This window comes from Carassius gibelio, chromosome A15 (genome assembly GCF_023724105.1).
Source record: "Carassius gibelio isolate Cgi1373 ecotype wild population from Czech Republic chromosome A15, carGib1.2-hapl.c, whole genome shotgun sequence".
Taxonomy (NCBI): domain Eukaryota; kingdom Metazoa; phylum Chordata; class Actinopteri; order Cypriniformes; family Cyprinidae; genus Carassius; species Carassius gibelio.
Window position 1 is genome coordinate 26,393,324 of NC_068385.1, and position 18,427 is coordinate 26,411,750.

General features: G+C 35.0%; 1 protein-coding gene across 1 annotated transcript; it reads right to left on the bottom strand.

Annotated features, from left to right (window-relative positions):
- Positions 1-3,721: 3,721 nt before the first annotated feature.
- On the bottom strand, positions 3,722-18,426 carry LOC128029531 (Golgi-associated kinase 1A-like; the record flags this gene model as incomplete). The annotated part of the gene is made up of 4 exons (XM_052617360.1): positions 3,722-4,553; positions 4,846-4,949; positions 6,806-6,928; positions 17,872-18,426. Coding segments are annotated over 4 exons (987 nt in total), but the record flags the coding sequence as incomplete, so codon positions are not given.
- Position 18,427: the final 1 nt, after the last annotated feature.

Genomic DNA, 18,427 nt, shown 5'->3' on the forward strand with positions numbered 1-18,427 from the left:
GTAACCCTTACGAAAAGGAAGTTTATTCAAGTGTGCCATTATTATACTTAGTATACAAGAATACTTCTTTTAAACTAAAAATAGGAAAGTATGCTTTTAGTTTACATTTTATGTACTTCTCAGAAATGGGCGTTATGTACTTCTCAGAAATATACTTAAAATGATATACTTTAGTGATATACTTTTGATATGATATATGAATTAATTTATCAGTACTCAAAATTTATCACACAGAAATACAGTTATGTCTATTTTATTTATTTTTAACGCTTATGAAAATAGCCTGCTTGTTCAGTCGAGTGTGTTTCTGTTTATTTGCAGCCACAGTAGCCTGTACGTCACATTTAGAATGAATGATAATATCTCTATTTTTATAAAAGCTCCTGAACAAAAACATTATATTTTCTATGATAGGCTACGTGGAGCTAAACTCTCGAGACGAGACTTATGACAGATAATATAAGTTACTAAATAAATACACGATTGTGATAGAGAATAAGAAGCTGACATCTGATTTCTTCAAGCGGTCATATTTATCATGTTTACTATGGTAACATGTTTAGCATGCATAGTATTTTACATCACATAAAATATTTCTGTCTTATTTAGTGATTATAATCCACATCGCATCGCGTTATTTCAAACACTTGCTGCTGAGTAAGAGTGATTTTTGAACTCAACTTATTTTAAAAAGTCTTTAATACTGGTGTTATAGTTGTAATCTTTCTGTAATGATCTGCAGCGCTGAGCTCTCCAGACAGCTCTCTAGCCCCGCTTTAGCCCAAGGTTGTTGTTGGGCCAAAAAACCCTGGCCGTTGGTCCCGAGGAATCCCCGACGAGGCACGAGCAATCCCCGGAAGTGACAGTGGAAACGTGACTGGCCCTGGCATGCACTAGCACACACGGTTTAAGCTCAACAGTGGAAACACGGCTATTGTATCCCCCAACCTGTAGGCCATTTTTTCTTTTTAATGCAATCTTTAATTCCCCCTGTAACATGTGGTTTGTTATTTGGATACCTCTTAATAGCTCTTTGAGGGGGATAACTAGATCCACAAGAAAGGAAATATATGCCGTAACTGTTTCAGTGACCATATCTATATTTGCATCTTGATAAAAAATGTCCCAATCTGTACAGAGGAAACATCCCTTCAACTCCTCTATACTATCACCTATCACATATATTGACCACACCTTAACCACCTTTGCAGCTGGTTTACTTGTCTTAAAAACGTAAAAAAAAAAAAAAACAATAAGTTGAGGATATTTTGCCCCATCTGTCCTGATAAGTGTGCAAGGACAAGGATATTAACACCTTCATGCTTTACTGTAAGAATGTGGAATTTGTATGGTGAGCTGTATTGGATTTCCGGTAGACATATTGTTTAATGTTGAGGCCAAAAAAAAAAAAAAAAAAAAAAAAACTCAGTTTTAATCCCCTCTGCCTCAGACTCTTCAAGGTGCATTTTGGCAAAGCTCAGTCGTGACTGCATGTGATCTTGCCTGAGGATTGGCTCTTTACTTGAATTGCTGTTGGTCTCTTGGTTGCCTCTCTGACCAGCTTCCTCCTGACTCTTTCATCAAGTTTGGAGCTCTGTGCTGAACCAAATACTTTCCACTTCTTAAGACTTCACTGTTCTTCTAGGCATTGATAAAGCCTTTGAATTTTCTTTTTCTCCCATCTCCTGACATTTGCCTGTCTATAACATTATCCTGGAGAGTTTTTGACAGTGCCTGGCCACCCATAGTTGATTGTTGCCCTACTAAAGACTGAAATGCTCCAGGAAAGATCTTTTCATGCTGAGCTAATCAAAATAACCACAGCTGATCACAGTTGAAAGTTAAATGGCTTTGTCTGCATTCCAGTCCATTTTTTATGCCCTTCACTCTCAAACTTCCCTCTCTCAGGTTAACTCAGATGTACGTCATTGATTACATTGCATAAATGCCCACTTCTGGTGATGGGCTGAACTGGAACGTCTAAGCCCTTGATCACTGAGAATCAGGTATTCAGTTGGTTTTTTGTTTACATTGTTCCCCTTATAAATTTGTTTGGTGAAGCATTCCATATGTAAATAGGTATGTCTGGGCTGTTAGAAAAGTAAAAAAAAAAAAAAAAAATTGTATATATATATTTATTGTGTTGCATTATGGTCTTCAGAGCGGCCTGAAGTGTGCACATGAAGCAGACTCACTCCCTCTGTCAGAATTGAGGGATCGAGGGTATGTCCATGTAAACTTCAGTGGAACACAACTTCAAAATGGCAGAGGGGTTAACCTGAAGTTAACCCTTACAAAAAATAAGTTTATTCAAGTTTGCCATTATTATACTTCTTTTAAACTAAAAATAGGAAAGTATGCCTTTAGTTTACTTTTTATGTACTTCTCAGAAATGGGCGTCATGTACTTCTCAGAAATATACTTAAAATGACATTTAAGTATACTTGACTTATACTTACAAAAAGTCAAAATATATTTGAACTTATACTTGTGCTCCTAGAATCCGTGTTTTCATTATTATATGGTAAAGGGCACTAGTACACATCTTCTGTACAGAATTTATACTTGCTAAATAAAGTATAATTAAAGATATACTTGAACTTTACTTAAGTATACTTGATAAAATAAACTTGAATTATACTACTTTATGGTAAGTGCATGTCTAAAAGTGTACTGGAATGCAGCCTTTGTGTGCCACTAAGGGGCTGACTGGCTACACATGATTTGAGTTCACACTATTTAGGAGGGGGGTGATCCTTTCTCCAACTCAGTGATTCTGTTTTTTTTTTTTTTTTTTTTTTTTTTTTTTGAATGTTAGGGTTATGTTTATTTATATATTTCATGTGGATGTTACAAGTTGCACTAAGTAAATATTGATGGATGAAACAAAAACTCTTGTCTATCTTCATTTCTGGCTGAAAAGCAACAAAATTTGATTTTTATTTTTTAATGGGGGGGGGGAGTCTTTTCAATACCCACTATATGTTTTACCCATATTTCCTTACAATGCACTAAAATTTACTGCAGTTTTTAAATATTATATCAGCTAGTCAAGGATATACAATATAATTTATGCTAAAAAGCCTTATGTTCTAGGAGGTAATAAATCTGTTTGGAGAACTCTCTTCCTACGTTTTTAAAAGAAGCAGTCAAAGTTCTTTGAAGTGAAATCGGAAACAAAACACATTCAGGAGTCTCTGGCCCACATTAGGAAAATGTAAACGAGACCTTTGGGAATTTAAACTGGATAAAAGGGAGATTTAATGTTTCACTGATATCATTTATTTTTTTCTCCCTCGGCATGCTCCTAATCTCCAAATGTGTGATGAGTATGAGGCTTATAGGAAGTGACAAGATCAGCTCATGAACAGATGGACTCGATATAGCCACTCTAAACTCTTCTTCAGCCCCTTTTCATTTGATTTCAGGAACTGATATCTGCTGAATGTCTTCGATTATTTTAAATTTTGCAGTTGTGCCCAGCAGGAGTTAAGTGGAGAGGGCTCAGTTTCACTCCGCACCACAGTGTCATAGTCCTCAGCATCTAGTCTAGTATAGCAGCCTTCATCAAAGATTTAGCCTGTACACCACAATTCTTTTGTTTTCGCCGTTTTAAAGACACTGTACAAGAAAAATAGTTTGAAATCTTTGTTAGCTTAGCTTCATATTGAATTTACAGCTGCAGTTACCCTTTCTTAAAGCACCACAGGAAGACTTGACATACAAAGCTTAATTTCTTCCATGTAAATTCTGGTTTTGTCCAGTTCAGCCGTGACCACAAAATAAATAAGCGACAGACTGTGCGACATCAGCCTCCCGCTATATGAAACATCATTAGACCAAAATTTCACCCCTCATAACTGTACATGAAATATTACATATATTCTAATTGACTGTAACTGTGTGCCATCGACAGCACATTAACATTCAACATAGAAAGACAAATTGCTTGTTGTTGAAATCTTATTGCATTATGTCTGGTTAGCACATAGTCTAAGTCTCTTCACAGTGACGGGCCTCTGCATGAGTCCTGCTTTGCAAATGACCATCTGGAGTGTCTTCTCTCAGACACTATAAGTATCACTTAATCACAGTTCAAGGATTGTCAACCCTGATTAAGGAAATCGACTCAAAAATACATGCAAAACGCACCAGCTCTTCTCATTTTAGCTGTCTTGCATAGTTTGCATGACTTTCTAAACAGCACAACACAACAAGACTTAATGAACAAAATTGCATAAATGAAACAGGATGATTAAAATCAAAGCAAAATATTTCCATAAACATTTTGTCTCCTAAGAATTCAGTAATTGTTTTTACAATATAAGAGAATCTCTTCATGTGAGAGTTAAAGATCTCTGCTGAGTCGCAGTTTCTTCTTTTGTATATACTGGAGGAGGGCCTTGGCTCTTTGCTCTACGTGCCGGATGATAGATTTGAGGCCGGATGCTTTTCCTCTGCTCACCCAGAATTCCCGATCCACAGATAGGGAGCGAAGGAGCATCCTCTCCAGACATCCTGATTGCAGCACTGAAACGGCCCGCTCTGGAAACCTGCCAATCAACAAATACACTGTTACACTAACTGTTTTGTATGTTGATCGGTCTTATTTCCTTGAGAACAGAATCCTTATTCTGAAATTTGTATTTGTAAACATAACTTGTCTGCTTCTAATTCAGTTGGCACTTGTATCCAATTGGACTTGGGTCAGCAAGTCTGTTATTCAAAGGCACAGTGTTAAAAAGTCACAGTTCAAACTTTCAATAGTTAACAGTCCACATTTTTAACCACTGGGCCAGTATAAGACAGTATAAATATTGTAAGTTTAGATAAATTAATACTTACTCATCAATACCTTCAAGCAGTCTGAAGTTGAGGTTGTCCTGTGGTTGATGAGGTCTTCCTGCATTGTCAATAAAGACCAGTCTGGATGGTTCTGTCTTCTGAACCTATAAATAGAGGTTAATAATAGAGATTATTTTGATTAGATTCATGCTTATTTATATTATGTATTTGGAAACTTTTTGGACATTTAATTGGTTAGTTCCACCAATAATAAGAATTTTCAGAAGCTCAAACACCTTGGTTCTTTTGGTCAAGCAAGCACATTTGAGCTTCCTCTTACCATATGTGATGAGTCTTAATCAACATTTATGTGATTCAAATCCTAAATTAAATCTGTCCATCATATAAATTTACAATGTCTTTATGAACTTTTTAAAGCGTCACCAAAGTTCTGGTTCCGTCCGATGTTCAATGGAGGGACAATAATATCTCATGTTTCGTTAAAAAATATTTTTTGTGTTTTGAAGATGAACAAAAGCCTTATGGAGTTGGAACAAAATGAGGATCTGAAAGAACTTTAATTTCTGGGTGAACTAACCCTTTAAGTCACACCTCAAAAATATTAGAATTGCATTTAATAACATAAATACAATGTTTTTTGTTTTTGTTTTGTTTTTTCAGTTCGCATGCATGTTTAATATCAGGGTTAGGGTTAACAAAAGAGACCGTTTGTATGAATTATACTAGCTGCAGTGGGCTCTGTATGTTTTTCTAAGCAACAGGGAGACATTTCTGAAATTGTGGCATGATTTTGTGAGCAAGCAATATTAAAACAGATGACTTTTGCAGAGAGGGTCCAAAAACCTAAACTAGATCTACACTGGAGCTCCATTTAACCAGCTCCATTAACACTATCAGATATTGACTAAAGAACTAATCTAAAGGCTCCCATGGAAACGGATTGTCTTGACTTATTTTAGCTGCCTCACTTAGTTTAGTTGGGTATCTAACTCACAGTTTGAGAGTGATCTCAAACCTCACGTAGATCTTGAGAGCTGTTGGAAAGTTATTGCTTTTGATACTGGGAAGCCGAGTTAAAGGGGAAAAAAATCTCTACACTCTCCTGGTAGAAAACGAATACTTTCCAGCTATGTGACCTTGTCATTATCAGTAAGTACAACTTGATGAAAAAGGCAATTGCTTCAAGTTACACTGATGCCATAGTGTCATTATTTATGCATGTTTACTCTCTTCAAAGTCAAATAGTGTATTGAAAATTTTAAGGATACTTGCGAAATCTGAAGTAAAACTTTTTTAAATAAAACTTATATATATATATATATATATATATATATATATATATATATATATATATATATATATATATATATATATATATATATATATATATATATATATATATATATATACATATATATATATACATATATATATATATATATATATATATATATATATATATATATATATATATATATATATATATATAATTTAACAGACGCTAATACCTAAATAAATAGAAACATCTACATAATAGAGCAAAGAACACTGCAACGTCAGATTTAAACATTTTAAACAGATAAAAAAAGGGTTCATCCCATACCATATTTATCATTATGGGTCTTACAGGTTTCATATGCTCAACATTTTGTTATTCATTGTATTCCACTGTATTGCTATAATGGATTTTCAAGAAGTTATGTAAAAATACAAATAATTACAAGTGCACTGGATCTTGTGCCCTTGATGTTTATATATATATATATATATATATATATATATATATATATATATATATATATATATATATATATATATATATATATATATATATATATATATATATATTACCATTTTAGTTATATAAAATATGAGACCCTTTACTCTACAACTGGGAGGTAATGTGAGATGGACTATAAGGGCGGACTTGAATGAGGATGTTGTGTATTGACATTTTTTTATTGGAAGATGTGACAAATATCACCAATATTTCCTTTACCAAGATGTGCACCAAATTTAAGTCCTTTGGGTTTCCACATTTGACATGCAGAAGGTTTTCTACACAGAGTTCTGATGGGTCTGGTTTGAAACCACAGCAAGACCGGTCTAGTCTGTCATTCACCTGGGGAAAACAACAAATTAATCACATGTAAAAAAAAAAAAAATACAATAAAAAAAAATACGATTTCATATGTCAATAGACATTGACAAATAAGCTTTCAAAAAAATTAAAACCACTTACGATTTAAACCTGGGTAAAGTCATGCTTCACATTATTTTGAACAGGGGTTAGTTTGAAATGCAGCTTGTATTTGTTCATGCTATATGATTTTCTTTTGTTTTTATTGCAGGTCTTCTACTTTGGTTTCAGTTATGTTTATTCTGTTTTTATGTCATGTGACATCCTATTCCTTCTTGTTGCTCATGTCATGTTTTCTCTGGTTCATTGTCTTGCTGTCTCATTATCAATTCTGTTCTCTCATTGGATCATGTTCATTTTGTTTAGCAATTCAGTTTCTTCATTGGTTGTTTACATCATGTGATTACCATAAAGTCTTGTTTTTAAGCCCTTGTGTTTGTTACTTTGTCATGTATTTAAGTATATTAAGATGTCACATGTCATTATTTTCTAGTCAACCCCATAGTCATTGAAAATAAACTGCAAGTGGGTTCTCCATGCCATCATCCTTGCATGTTTCATACCAGCAATATTACATAGTGTTATATATTTCTCGTACAAAATGTCTAATCATTGTTATCAACCTCATGAATATGTAAATAAGAATATGAATGCAGTTTACAGTGTAAAATATTACACAACTTGAGTACTCAGGGTTACTTACTAACCTTACTGTATGAACAGTTTTCAAACAAATTTTTCATTTATGAAGGCAATAAGTGACTAAACTTTCAAAGCAGAGAGAGTCCAGCGAAAATACGGTGGTTGAATTTTTCTCGTAACATTTAACTGCATTACTCCTCTAACAAGAACATTTAACACATTTGGTTCCTATGTGTGCTGGGACTGTTGGTGAGAAGAAGAAGACTGTTGGTGAGAAGTTAAGGTGAGATGTGACCCTGTGGTATGGTAAGTGTTTTAACAGCTCATTCTTAGATAGAACACCTTCCCTACCTCTCAAACCCCACAGGCCATACTGACACACCATTGCTATATTTCACACTGTAAAGTGAACCGCGTCTGAATTTAGAACAACAGAGATCCACTGTAAATGGATATGATGGGTGATAAAGGCCATCATCATTTTGTCATTATTTAATTTTTAAATTCTATGGTGCTTGTCTTATTTGTGTTAAACCTGACATGATGCAAGGGCAAAAGAGATTTGAGAACTGGCATAGAAAGGAAGATTCAATATCAATAACAGCTTATGTTTCAGTCTGTTCATCACACAAAACTAAATTCAGAACACTCACATTTTCAACCACATACTCTATGCTAACACTTAGATTTCTCAATGTCACATATTTTAATAAATAAATAATTTATCTATTTATTTTCGACCTTTAAAGTGTAAATGACCATTAGTTTTTGTATGGAAAAGAGCTCCTTGGACATTCTTCTAAACATCTGTTGTGTTTCATGGGATATATAAATGTGTTAAACATAGCTACAAGATGTTTATGTCACTTGTCTGCATACTGATATAATACTAAAAATACTAATATTTTTTACATCAGCTCAGTGTCTGTGACAGCTGCTGTCAGTTGGCAGTGACACACATTGTGTTCTTGCCACACATCGCACTCAAATCTGTGCTCTCTTTCCTCACACAGCCAGCACTGTGATAACCTTAGGGCTCGCTTACATAATGCTCTAGCCCAGTAGTGAACCATGGTGAATGCCACAGAGCATTTCTGTTGAAGACATTTCCATGTCACAGCCCCTGAATATTCTGATTAATCTGACCTTTTGTTCAGAAACTAATGCAATCTGCCACTGGTTTGAGTTATGTTGGGTTTATGCGGTGCCCTTATACATACTGGTAGACGGTAATTTTTAGCATTTTATTAAACACAAATATATTAATTACACATTATATTTTAATATTCAGTAAAATAACTTGAGTAAAATGAATAAATAAATAAAATAGAATTTTCTTTAATGACAGCAGCACTTGACCTGCCGTTAAAACAATTTGTGTAAAACTTTTTAAATGTGATAGTGTCACAATCTCCTACCGGAGTGCCTACTGTATGTGCTCTAAAGGGCACTCTATAATTTACCTGTACTATTGTTTCATGGACTACATCTCCCATAACACCCCATGCTAGGAACTAATTGCCTGCAGAGCTGTTTCCACTTAGGACTACTTAAGTTTTTTTTTTTTTTTTTTTTTGCTATTGCCTTGTTTCGTGGTTTTGAAAGTATTTTAGAGATGCACCATTTAAAACAAGTAAAAATAGCAATAAATTATATTTACACTATGTCTTTTCTATGCAATAAGTGTAAATTGTCATTAGATATAATTGTCATTAGATATAATAATAGGATATAGTCTATGTAGTGGCAGATGTTTGCACCTCAGTTTTGTTGTACATTAACAGGATGCAATCGTAATGTACAGTGTATATTATTACAGGTGCATCTCAAAATGAAATAAATAAATTTTAATATCAATGTTCATTTCAGTAATTCAACTCAAATTGTGAAACTTCTATATTAAATAAATTCATTGCACACAGACTGAAGCAGTTTAAGTCTTTGGTTCTTTTAATTGTGATGATTTGGGCTCAAATTTAACAAAAACCCACCAATAATCTCAACAAACTAAATAATTTTTTAACTTTATGTTAACATGCTTGGATACAGCACTCTATGAACAGTGGTTAATTTAAATCAAACTATGATTCCTATGCCTAAAAAAGTAATGGACTATTAAGAAGTTCTTAAAAGTGCGGTAGCATTTACTATTGTTTGTTACTAATTACTATTTTTGGTCATGTGAATAAGCTACGTTGACCAACAGGAAGCTGAACTATCTAACTATAATATAAAGGCACAGCCACATTAGGGAAACTTTAGTGAGATTTCACTGGCAAAGTAGGTCCACATCTATTGTCAATAGTGTATGAAGCATCACTTACTCGGGTCACTTCCAAACCAAGTGGTTTTATACAGGTAAATGCACATTTGCATTTTAAAAATGAATCCAATATGAAATTTATTGGTTTGGACATCATCAACAAAAAAAGGGCCTTTTTCCCCATACCAAATGCTGTTTGGCATATTTAACTTGCTGTCTTATAATTCTGCTTGATTATATGGTTGGTTGCATTGATTTATCTGCATTATCTTATTTCCTGCCATCTGTGGTCTGTGGTTATTTCCTGCTATCTGGCCAGACATGTGGCCCACCAGTTGAGGACCACTGATCTACATTTCAGAGCGCCACACAGAAGGACTTGTGTTTCCCATGGTGACAGTGAGTGTGTCCTTCACACTGTTCTGTGCTTAAGGGTGTGAGCTTTCACATCAGTTCCATCAGAGATGCTAAATGAATAGAGAGGAACAAGTGTTCAAGGGTCCCAGTCAGCGATTTCACCAGATCAGTACAAAGGTATTAGCTGTTGGCCATGTTACAGATATTGACTTTTCAAAGATCTAATGTTTTATTCATGAACCATTCATCCTCCCACTTTTCCACAGTACACAGATTTTACACACATTGATTATTTCCAGAAATTCATGAAGCACATTCATGAGCACTTGCAATTACATATTGTTGGGCACGCAACATCAGAAATATGTCTACAATATGTCTGCCATCGAATTATTATTATTATAATTATTTTTACACTTGATTTGGTCTAGTTTTTAATAAAGAAGGAAGGTGGTTGAAGTTTTGCAGTGCTGTAAATTATATGTAAAATGGCCCTCTTAAAAATGGATAAATATTCTGTGTTAAAGAGATGCTCATCACACAAAATTAGTTAAACAAATGCCAAGGAGAGCTCCCAAGCAGTAAAAGCAATTTAAATAAATAGTTTACTCAGAAATTCTAATTTGTTAAACCTTGGTGAGCTGGCATGTAGCTTTAGAAACATGTATCTTTTCACTTCACAAGACATTAACTGATAGGAGTTTTGTGGATTATTGTAATGCTTTTATCAGCTGTTCGGACTCATTCTGACGGCACACATTCAATGCACTGGTGAGGAAGTGATGTAATGCTATTTTTATTTTTATTTAAAGTCTCTTCTGATTAAATTTTTTGGGTGAACTGTTTCTTTAAAATATTCAGCAAACTATTACAACAAGGAGTTACAGTACATGTCAAGAGCAGCATTTAATGCAACTGCCAAGATTCGATTTCAGTGTGTTGTTTGATACTAAAATCATAAAACTACAAAGGAAGTTTCACCCTGTCAATTTTAACCTGTTAGAAAGGATTAGAAAGGATTCTTGGAATTACCTATGTTCAACATGTTACCTATTTTCACAATTTTAATTACGTATCACCATGACAACTGTGATTCTTGAAAAAAAAACAAAAAAAAAAAACAGTGGAGCTACAGTATGGGGAGCAAAAAGTAAAGAGGAAGAAAAGAAGAAAGTGAAAAATATATCTTCCAAACTTGCTAATGAGGCGAAACTGACTCACAATTCTAATGTGCTCTTCAGAATTAGAGATATAATCATTCACAGTGAATGAAACTCTCAGTGGGCACTCTTGTTACTGTGCTACTTTGCCCACATCATATTTAACCTGTCTAAGAGTGTTTTTCTAAGAAATTATTATTTAATTATATACATACTAGTGCTGTCAAGTGTTAACGCTGGCAATTAAAAGAAAACACTGGCCTCAAAATTCTGTAGCCTATTTGTTATGTGTCTTTCCAATTCAAAGTAGATTTTGAATGCAGCCTCCAAAAGACAAAAATAACCGATTAATATTTTATATATTTTATACAATCACACCGGCATGAATATAACATTCAGTGCATCATATCATCAGCAGTTAAATTCAATCTGCATTCACTGGCTGGCGCTGAACCAGATACAGACGTGTTTTTACAGCACTGTGCATTATAACAATCAAACACGATGCTGTTGAGCTTATAAATGCAATGACTAATCAGAGGTGTTCAGATGAGTCATTGCTAAAATACAGTGTTTTCTTCAATCACTTGCTGATTGAATACATCTTTCCGGCAAATTCTCATCCTCAAAAATAATGAGTGGATGAGGCCCCTGACTGCCCTATGCCCAATGCCCATCATGATAAGACAATTCACAAGAGTGCAGAATTCAGTCAGCAAGCACGCGCACTAAAAACAACAACAACAACAACAAAAACGCAAAGGTTAAATGTACGAAGTCATCACTCAGCTATAGCTAAATAGGCTAACATATAATGTAGTGCTACTATGTTGCTTCTTTTTATTACATATATAGAGAACAGCTATAATTTTTCTGTCCAACTAGCTTACATAATCAGACAGTAAAATGTGATACTGTAACATAATGTGTTAAAAAACAACAACATAACATAAAAACAAAAACAAGTGTAACACACTCGCTTTATTATTATTATTATTATTATTATTATTATTATTATTATTATTATTATTATTATTATTTCAGAGGGATGTTTTGTATTGTTTATTTATTTGTATGAATTGTAATAATCTAAACATATATATATATATATATATATATATATATATATATATATATATATATACACATTTATATAAAATATCTAAATTTGTGTAAAATTCTTTTCATTTAGAGGTGGCAGATGGGGTGGTTCGCCCAGGGCACCATATACAAGCTAGAACCCCCACTGTTCATGTCATTCATAAAGAAAAATATTCCAAAAAACATAAAAAAACAAACAAACAAACAAACAAACAAAAAACCTTCAATGGGGTTAATCACGATTAATCACAATTTATTTCAGAAAACAATGTGTGAATAATTAGTTTTTTTTTTTTTTTTTTATTGATTGACTGCTCTAATAAATACACAATGAACTACTGAGCTTGACAAAGACTTATTCAGCATTTAATATTTAGCATTTAATATTATTTTCAATAAAGGCTAAATCTCTGTAAATGTTTAACCCTTTTATAAAATTACCAGTTTTCTGCCAAATCTGTGATTGGTTTATAGCTTACAAAACCCTAGAATCACAGAAAAATAAATAAATAAATAAATAAAACAAACAGAAAAAAAAAGACTGATAACGTGGTTGCTAATAGTAGGTTGTGAGGAGATAATTAAACTAAGCTAAATCACGGTTCCATTATTTACATGTCAAATGCAAACATTTAATTATATGCAGTTCTTCTTTAATATAAATCAGCCTCTAATTCAAGCTGGGTATTAACTAGTTATCAATTACAATCATTGTTTTAAACAAGTACGTAAACTAGGTCATGTGATTGCATTTAAAAAAACAAAAAAATCATTAGGAGCGCTATCATGAGAAAGAAGTTGAGAGAGGAAAGAAAAAAGCAAAACAAATAAAAAACAAAAGCAGACTTAATGAATCTGCTTAAAGGTGAATATTATATTTTTCATGTTAAATTGCTTTCTTCTTACCTAATTTAATAAATTAATTTTGGGTAATTCTGAGTTTATCTTAAGCAAACTCAAAACATTTATTCTACATTAGTATGAAATTTTACTTTCAGTTCATTTCAATATTTGCATATAAACACTTTAAAGAGCCAGTAAGATGAAAATTATAAGCTTCCTATCACTGTTTACAAGTCCTGTACAATAGGTTTAAATCCATCCAAGTTTAAAAAACATTGTCATTTTGTCAAAATATCCTTTTAAAATTACCTCAATTCTCAGAGATCCCCAAACGGTTCGCGCGAAGCTGTTCAAAAGATTCAGTTTCCTTAAACCCCGCCTTTCGGTAGCATACTGTGTTCTGATTGGTCAACTGACATTTTGAAACTGACACTGTCAGTTTTGATTGGTTGTTCCGCACACAACTTCATGGTAAACAATGCGTTAGCATCTTTTGGGGGTGAATTATGTCTTATTCCTCTCATCGCGAAGCAAACAGTAAAATAAAAAACTTGAACAGTCTAGCTGCTTTTTCTTCTGTGTGGGTGTATTCAAGCCACGCGCTACAGTTTGAATCTGAATAGCGCGTTCAGCGCGGGGGCGTGGTCACATTAGATATAATGAAGGGAGTCGTGAAAAACGGACATCGCGTTGTTTCCTTATGGATTACTTTATCACAGAATATCTGTTAGCAGCACTTGTTACACTTCATTTTAATGACGTGTTTGTAAATGAAGATCAGCAGCTCAGACAAAGGCTGCAGACAGCACATATACTGATAAGACGCTCGGGAGAAAACAAACACATAACATCATAATCATATTTCGCGTTGTGATTCGGAGATGCTTGTTGGTCTAAATAAAGTTGGTAATGAACCCTCTTTTATGGCCAAACACTTTGAAAATCCCGCCTTGTACTCACCGAGATTAGAAAAGCAGTCATCAGTGAAATGTTGTCAACACAACAAAAGGGATTTGTTGTACTGTTCTGGTATCGTGGTAAAAATGAATTTTTGCCATTGGTTCTTCTGATCTTCATTCTTTGGCAGTGAAAATAAAACAAACTTGCCTTTACAATTAAAAACACACTGTCTCCTCGACATGATGCTCTCACACCAACGAGAGCGTCTGTCTGGGGGGTGGGGCAGGTCAGAGTAGTTTTGTTTCTCCCAGGACGGTAGGCGGAGATTATTATGCAAAGTGTTCCTACTGCCCTGACAGACAGCGGAGACCAGGAAAACTAGAGCCCCAGACACAGATCCCCTGTAAAGACCTTGTCTCAGAGGAGCACCAGGACAAGACCACAGGAAACAGATGATTCTTCTGCACAATCTGACTTTGCTGCAGCCTGGAATTGAACTAGTGGTTTTCGTCTGGTCAGAGGAGAACTGACCCCCCAACTGAGCCTGGTTTCTCCCAAGGTTTTTTTCTCCATTCTGTCACCGATGGAGTTTCGGTTCCTTGCCGCTGTCGCCTCTGGCTTGCTTAGTTGGGGTCACTTCATCTACAGCGATATCGTTTACTTGATTGCAAATAAAAAGAGACACTATTTCAACTGAACAGAGATGACATCACTGAATTCAATGATGAACTGCCTTTAACTATCATTTTGCATTATTGAAACACTGTTTTCCAAATGAATGTTGTTAAGTGCTTTGACGCAATGTATTTTGTTTAAAGCACTATATAAATAAAGGTGATTGATTGATTGATTGACGTACATAGAGATAGGCAAAAGATTTGAAATCTATAACGAATCGTTTCAGCGATTCAGAGTCGACTCCTTACTTTAGAAGCCAATAACTTTATAAATCGTGTACTTTTTGGTTTAATTACTTTGCACATTGTTTACACTGATGGACAGCTACATCATACACTGTAATACAGGTAATTTTTGATTTCCCATCTGTGTGGCTCTTTAAATGATATAAAGCTTTAACAATAATTTATGATTACATGCTTTAGTTTATTGTTAAAGATAACTTACTAAATAAATTCTGCTAATTCACTTGTCAAACTTTTAGCAGTGATGTTTCTTATTATCTTGTAAATATGTTTTAATTTTCATTAAAGATCTTAATCTTCAAAAGAGATGTGAACTATGGTGGCTCTGCCCTGAGAAGTGAATCAGACAGACTTTCTCGATGTTTCATGTGTGACTGTTTGCTGCAGATATCACACTTTTGGTGCATATTGTCCAGACTTAAACCATGTTGGATTTCTCTAGTTTGTCAAATCTGAACCAACTACAAAGGTTAGAGTTTGTTTACTTTATCTTTGTTCAACTGGTCAATATCCTTTTAGTTATATTAGTAGTTAGTCGTAGCGACACATAAAGACACATCGATAACACTTTCTCCTAGGAATGAACTGTTTCCTGCAAAATCTGTGATGGGTTGATGGCAGCTTAAACCAAACCAAAACCAAAAAAACGAAAGAACGAAAATAGATTGATAACATGCTTGTTTATCATAGAATGTGAGGAGAAAATTAAGCTAAATCAACCCTGCCTATGATTCAAGCTGAGTATTAACTGCCTGGTTATTAATTACAATCATTGTTTTAAACAATTGAGTAATTTTATAGGTCACAAACTCACACCAGTGATTGTATTGTTTTAATTAAAAAGACTTTCTTGATGTCACACAATTATCTTGGCTCAATCAATGTTTTGAGTTTAATGCAGGACATAAAGTTGGTCTAACCAATGACAGACAGGGCAAAAGTTTGAATCCCAAAATGTTAAAACTACTCAATTTACATTTAAGGGCCCTATTTTAACGATCTGAAACGCAAGTGTCAAAGCGCAAAGCGCAAGTAACTTTGTGGGCGGGTCTCGGCGCTGTTGCTATTTTCCCGGCGGGATAAATGGCTCTTGCGCCCGGCGCAAATCTAAAATGGGTTGGTCTGAAGTAGCTTCATTATTCATAGGTGTGGTTTGGGCGTAACGTGAAATAAACCAATCAGAGCGTCATCCAACATTCCCTTTAAAAGCAGGTGCGCAAGTTCCATTATGGATTGCTATTATTATGGCGTATTTACCAGGCGCACGCCAGGAGCGGTTCACAGCCGAGGAGACTGATGTTCTTGTAAGAGCAGTGAAAGACAGAGAAGTTGTGTTGTATGGGGATGGGAGAAACCCACCCAAAATAGCGTCGGTTAAACAGGCGTGGGAGGAAATAGCCTCAATTGTTTCATCGATTTTTTTTTTCCTGGTTCTTGACGGACAAACAAATTTGTCAGATGTCCTTATATACATATATGTCTTGCCACTATCGGGCAAACAGGTCTGATCCTTAATTACTACAATTAGCCTTAATAATTTGTAAGCAAGATTTCACAATGATTTCCGTCATCTCATGTGTTCATATTTTTTTAGTGTAACAATTTATGATTTGCAAAAATAACTGTTGCATCTGTGTAGATTACATGAGCAAAGTGTATGCGCGTTGTGCACGCTATACATTATGGTCAAGCTTGCGCCCTTAAAATAGCATAATGAACAACGCGCAGCGCGCCACTGACTTTAGACTAGGTTTTTTCTGGTCAGTGGCGCAATTGTTTAATGGAACAGCAAAATAGCACCAGGGATCGTTTGCGCCGGAACACGCCTCCTTTTTTGCGCTGAACCGTCCAGGGAGCGCAAGTTCATTCACTAGTTTAGCGACGTGCTTCTGTGGAGGGAAAAACGCGCTTTGCGCGGGTGCAAAATAGGAATGACACATGCGTCGGTGTACAAAGTCAATTGCGCTGGGTGCAAGATAGGGCCCTAAGAGAGTAAAACTTTTATTTTATATATATTTTTTATAATTTTTTTTTTTACAGGAAAATGCCAATGCTAAAATGGAAAACATTAATTATTTTAAATGCCATGCTTGGCAGGTAGGTAATTTTGTACTTGGCAACACATACATTTTGTGACTCATACAAGAGTTTCTAACCATAGTGGTCAAATACATAATTTAAATGCATATAAACTAGAGTCATATAACCTAGTAACCTTTTAAATGTAAGTTAGAATAATTTCTATTTTATGGTCTAGATCAGGGGTGTGAAACTCAATTACTGGAGGGCTGGATCCCAGCAGAGATTAGATTCAACACTAATTAAACTTACCTGATCCAACTAATCAAGTCATTTAAGCTTATTTGAAAACTACATGGTTTGTGTGTTGGAGCAGGGTTGGAACAAAACTCTGCAGGGATCTGGATCTCCAGGAATTGAGTTTGACACCCCTGGTCTAGATATCCCAGTCTTTTTTATGTTATAAGATCTAGGTCTTCCACACTGCTTTGGGGGACCCACTGTCTTACTGGTTTTCACTGGTTTCAGGGTTAAAGCTAATCTATGCAGGACAGTGGGTTGAAGTCGTAGGTTATAAGATAATAATACTTCTTGGTTTTTGTTATTTGCAATATAGGCCTACAGTATTTATGCAATTTACTCGCAATAAATGTATAATAACACATTAAACTCAAATGTTTGTGGAAAACAAATAGTAATTTTAATAGTGCCTCTTACCTGAAGCAAGAAGTCAAACAAGGCTAGCCGCCCCCACTCTGAATGATGAACTCCCAAACAGCTTGTAAAGTTAAGTGGCACCCGAGTACCACACCTGCTCTGAAGTAGAGTCTGATACTGTGTCCAAGTAAGTGAGAAAGAGTTCTGGTCATTCTCAGCATCTGACAGATGTTTTATGCTGGGATCCCACCAGATCACTGGTCTAGGAGACCCATTGGTGTATTTGTAAGGTAGAATCTCACTGTGGAAAGTTCTCAACACTGCGGGCAAGCTCCGGTTTAGACCCAGAACTCTGTCCAGGTGAAAGGCAAACACTTCGAACCAGTCATTGGGACGTTTTATGAGTGCACAACTTCCTGTCTCACAGCCTGTAATACGATTGTCCCCTGTAGGGACAAATATGTCTTTTTTCTCACCAAATCTAACCTGAAGGACTTGTCCATGGCCCAGAAGCCTGGCTTTACTCAACACTGTGCCTCTGGAGAGAAGTGCCATCTTTTTTATATCATCCTCACTGAGCCAGGGTAGAGACTCTGTTTTGGTTTGGTTCCAGTTT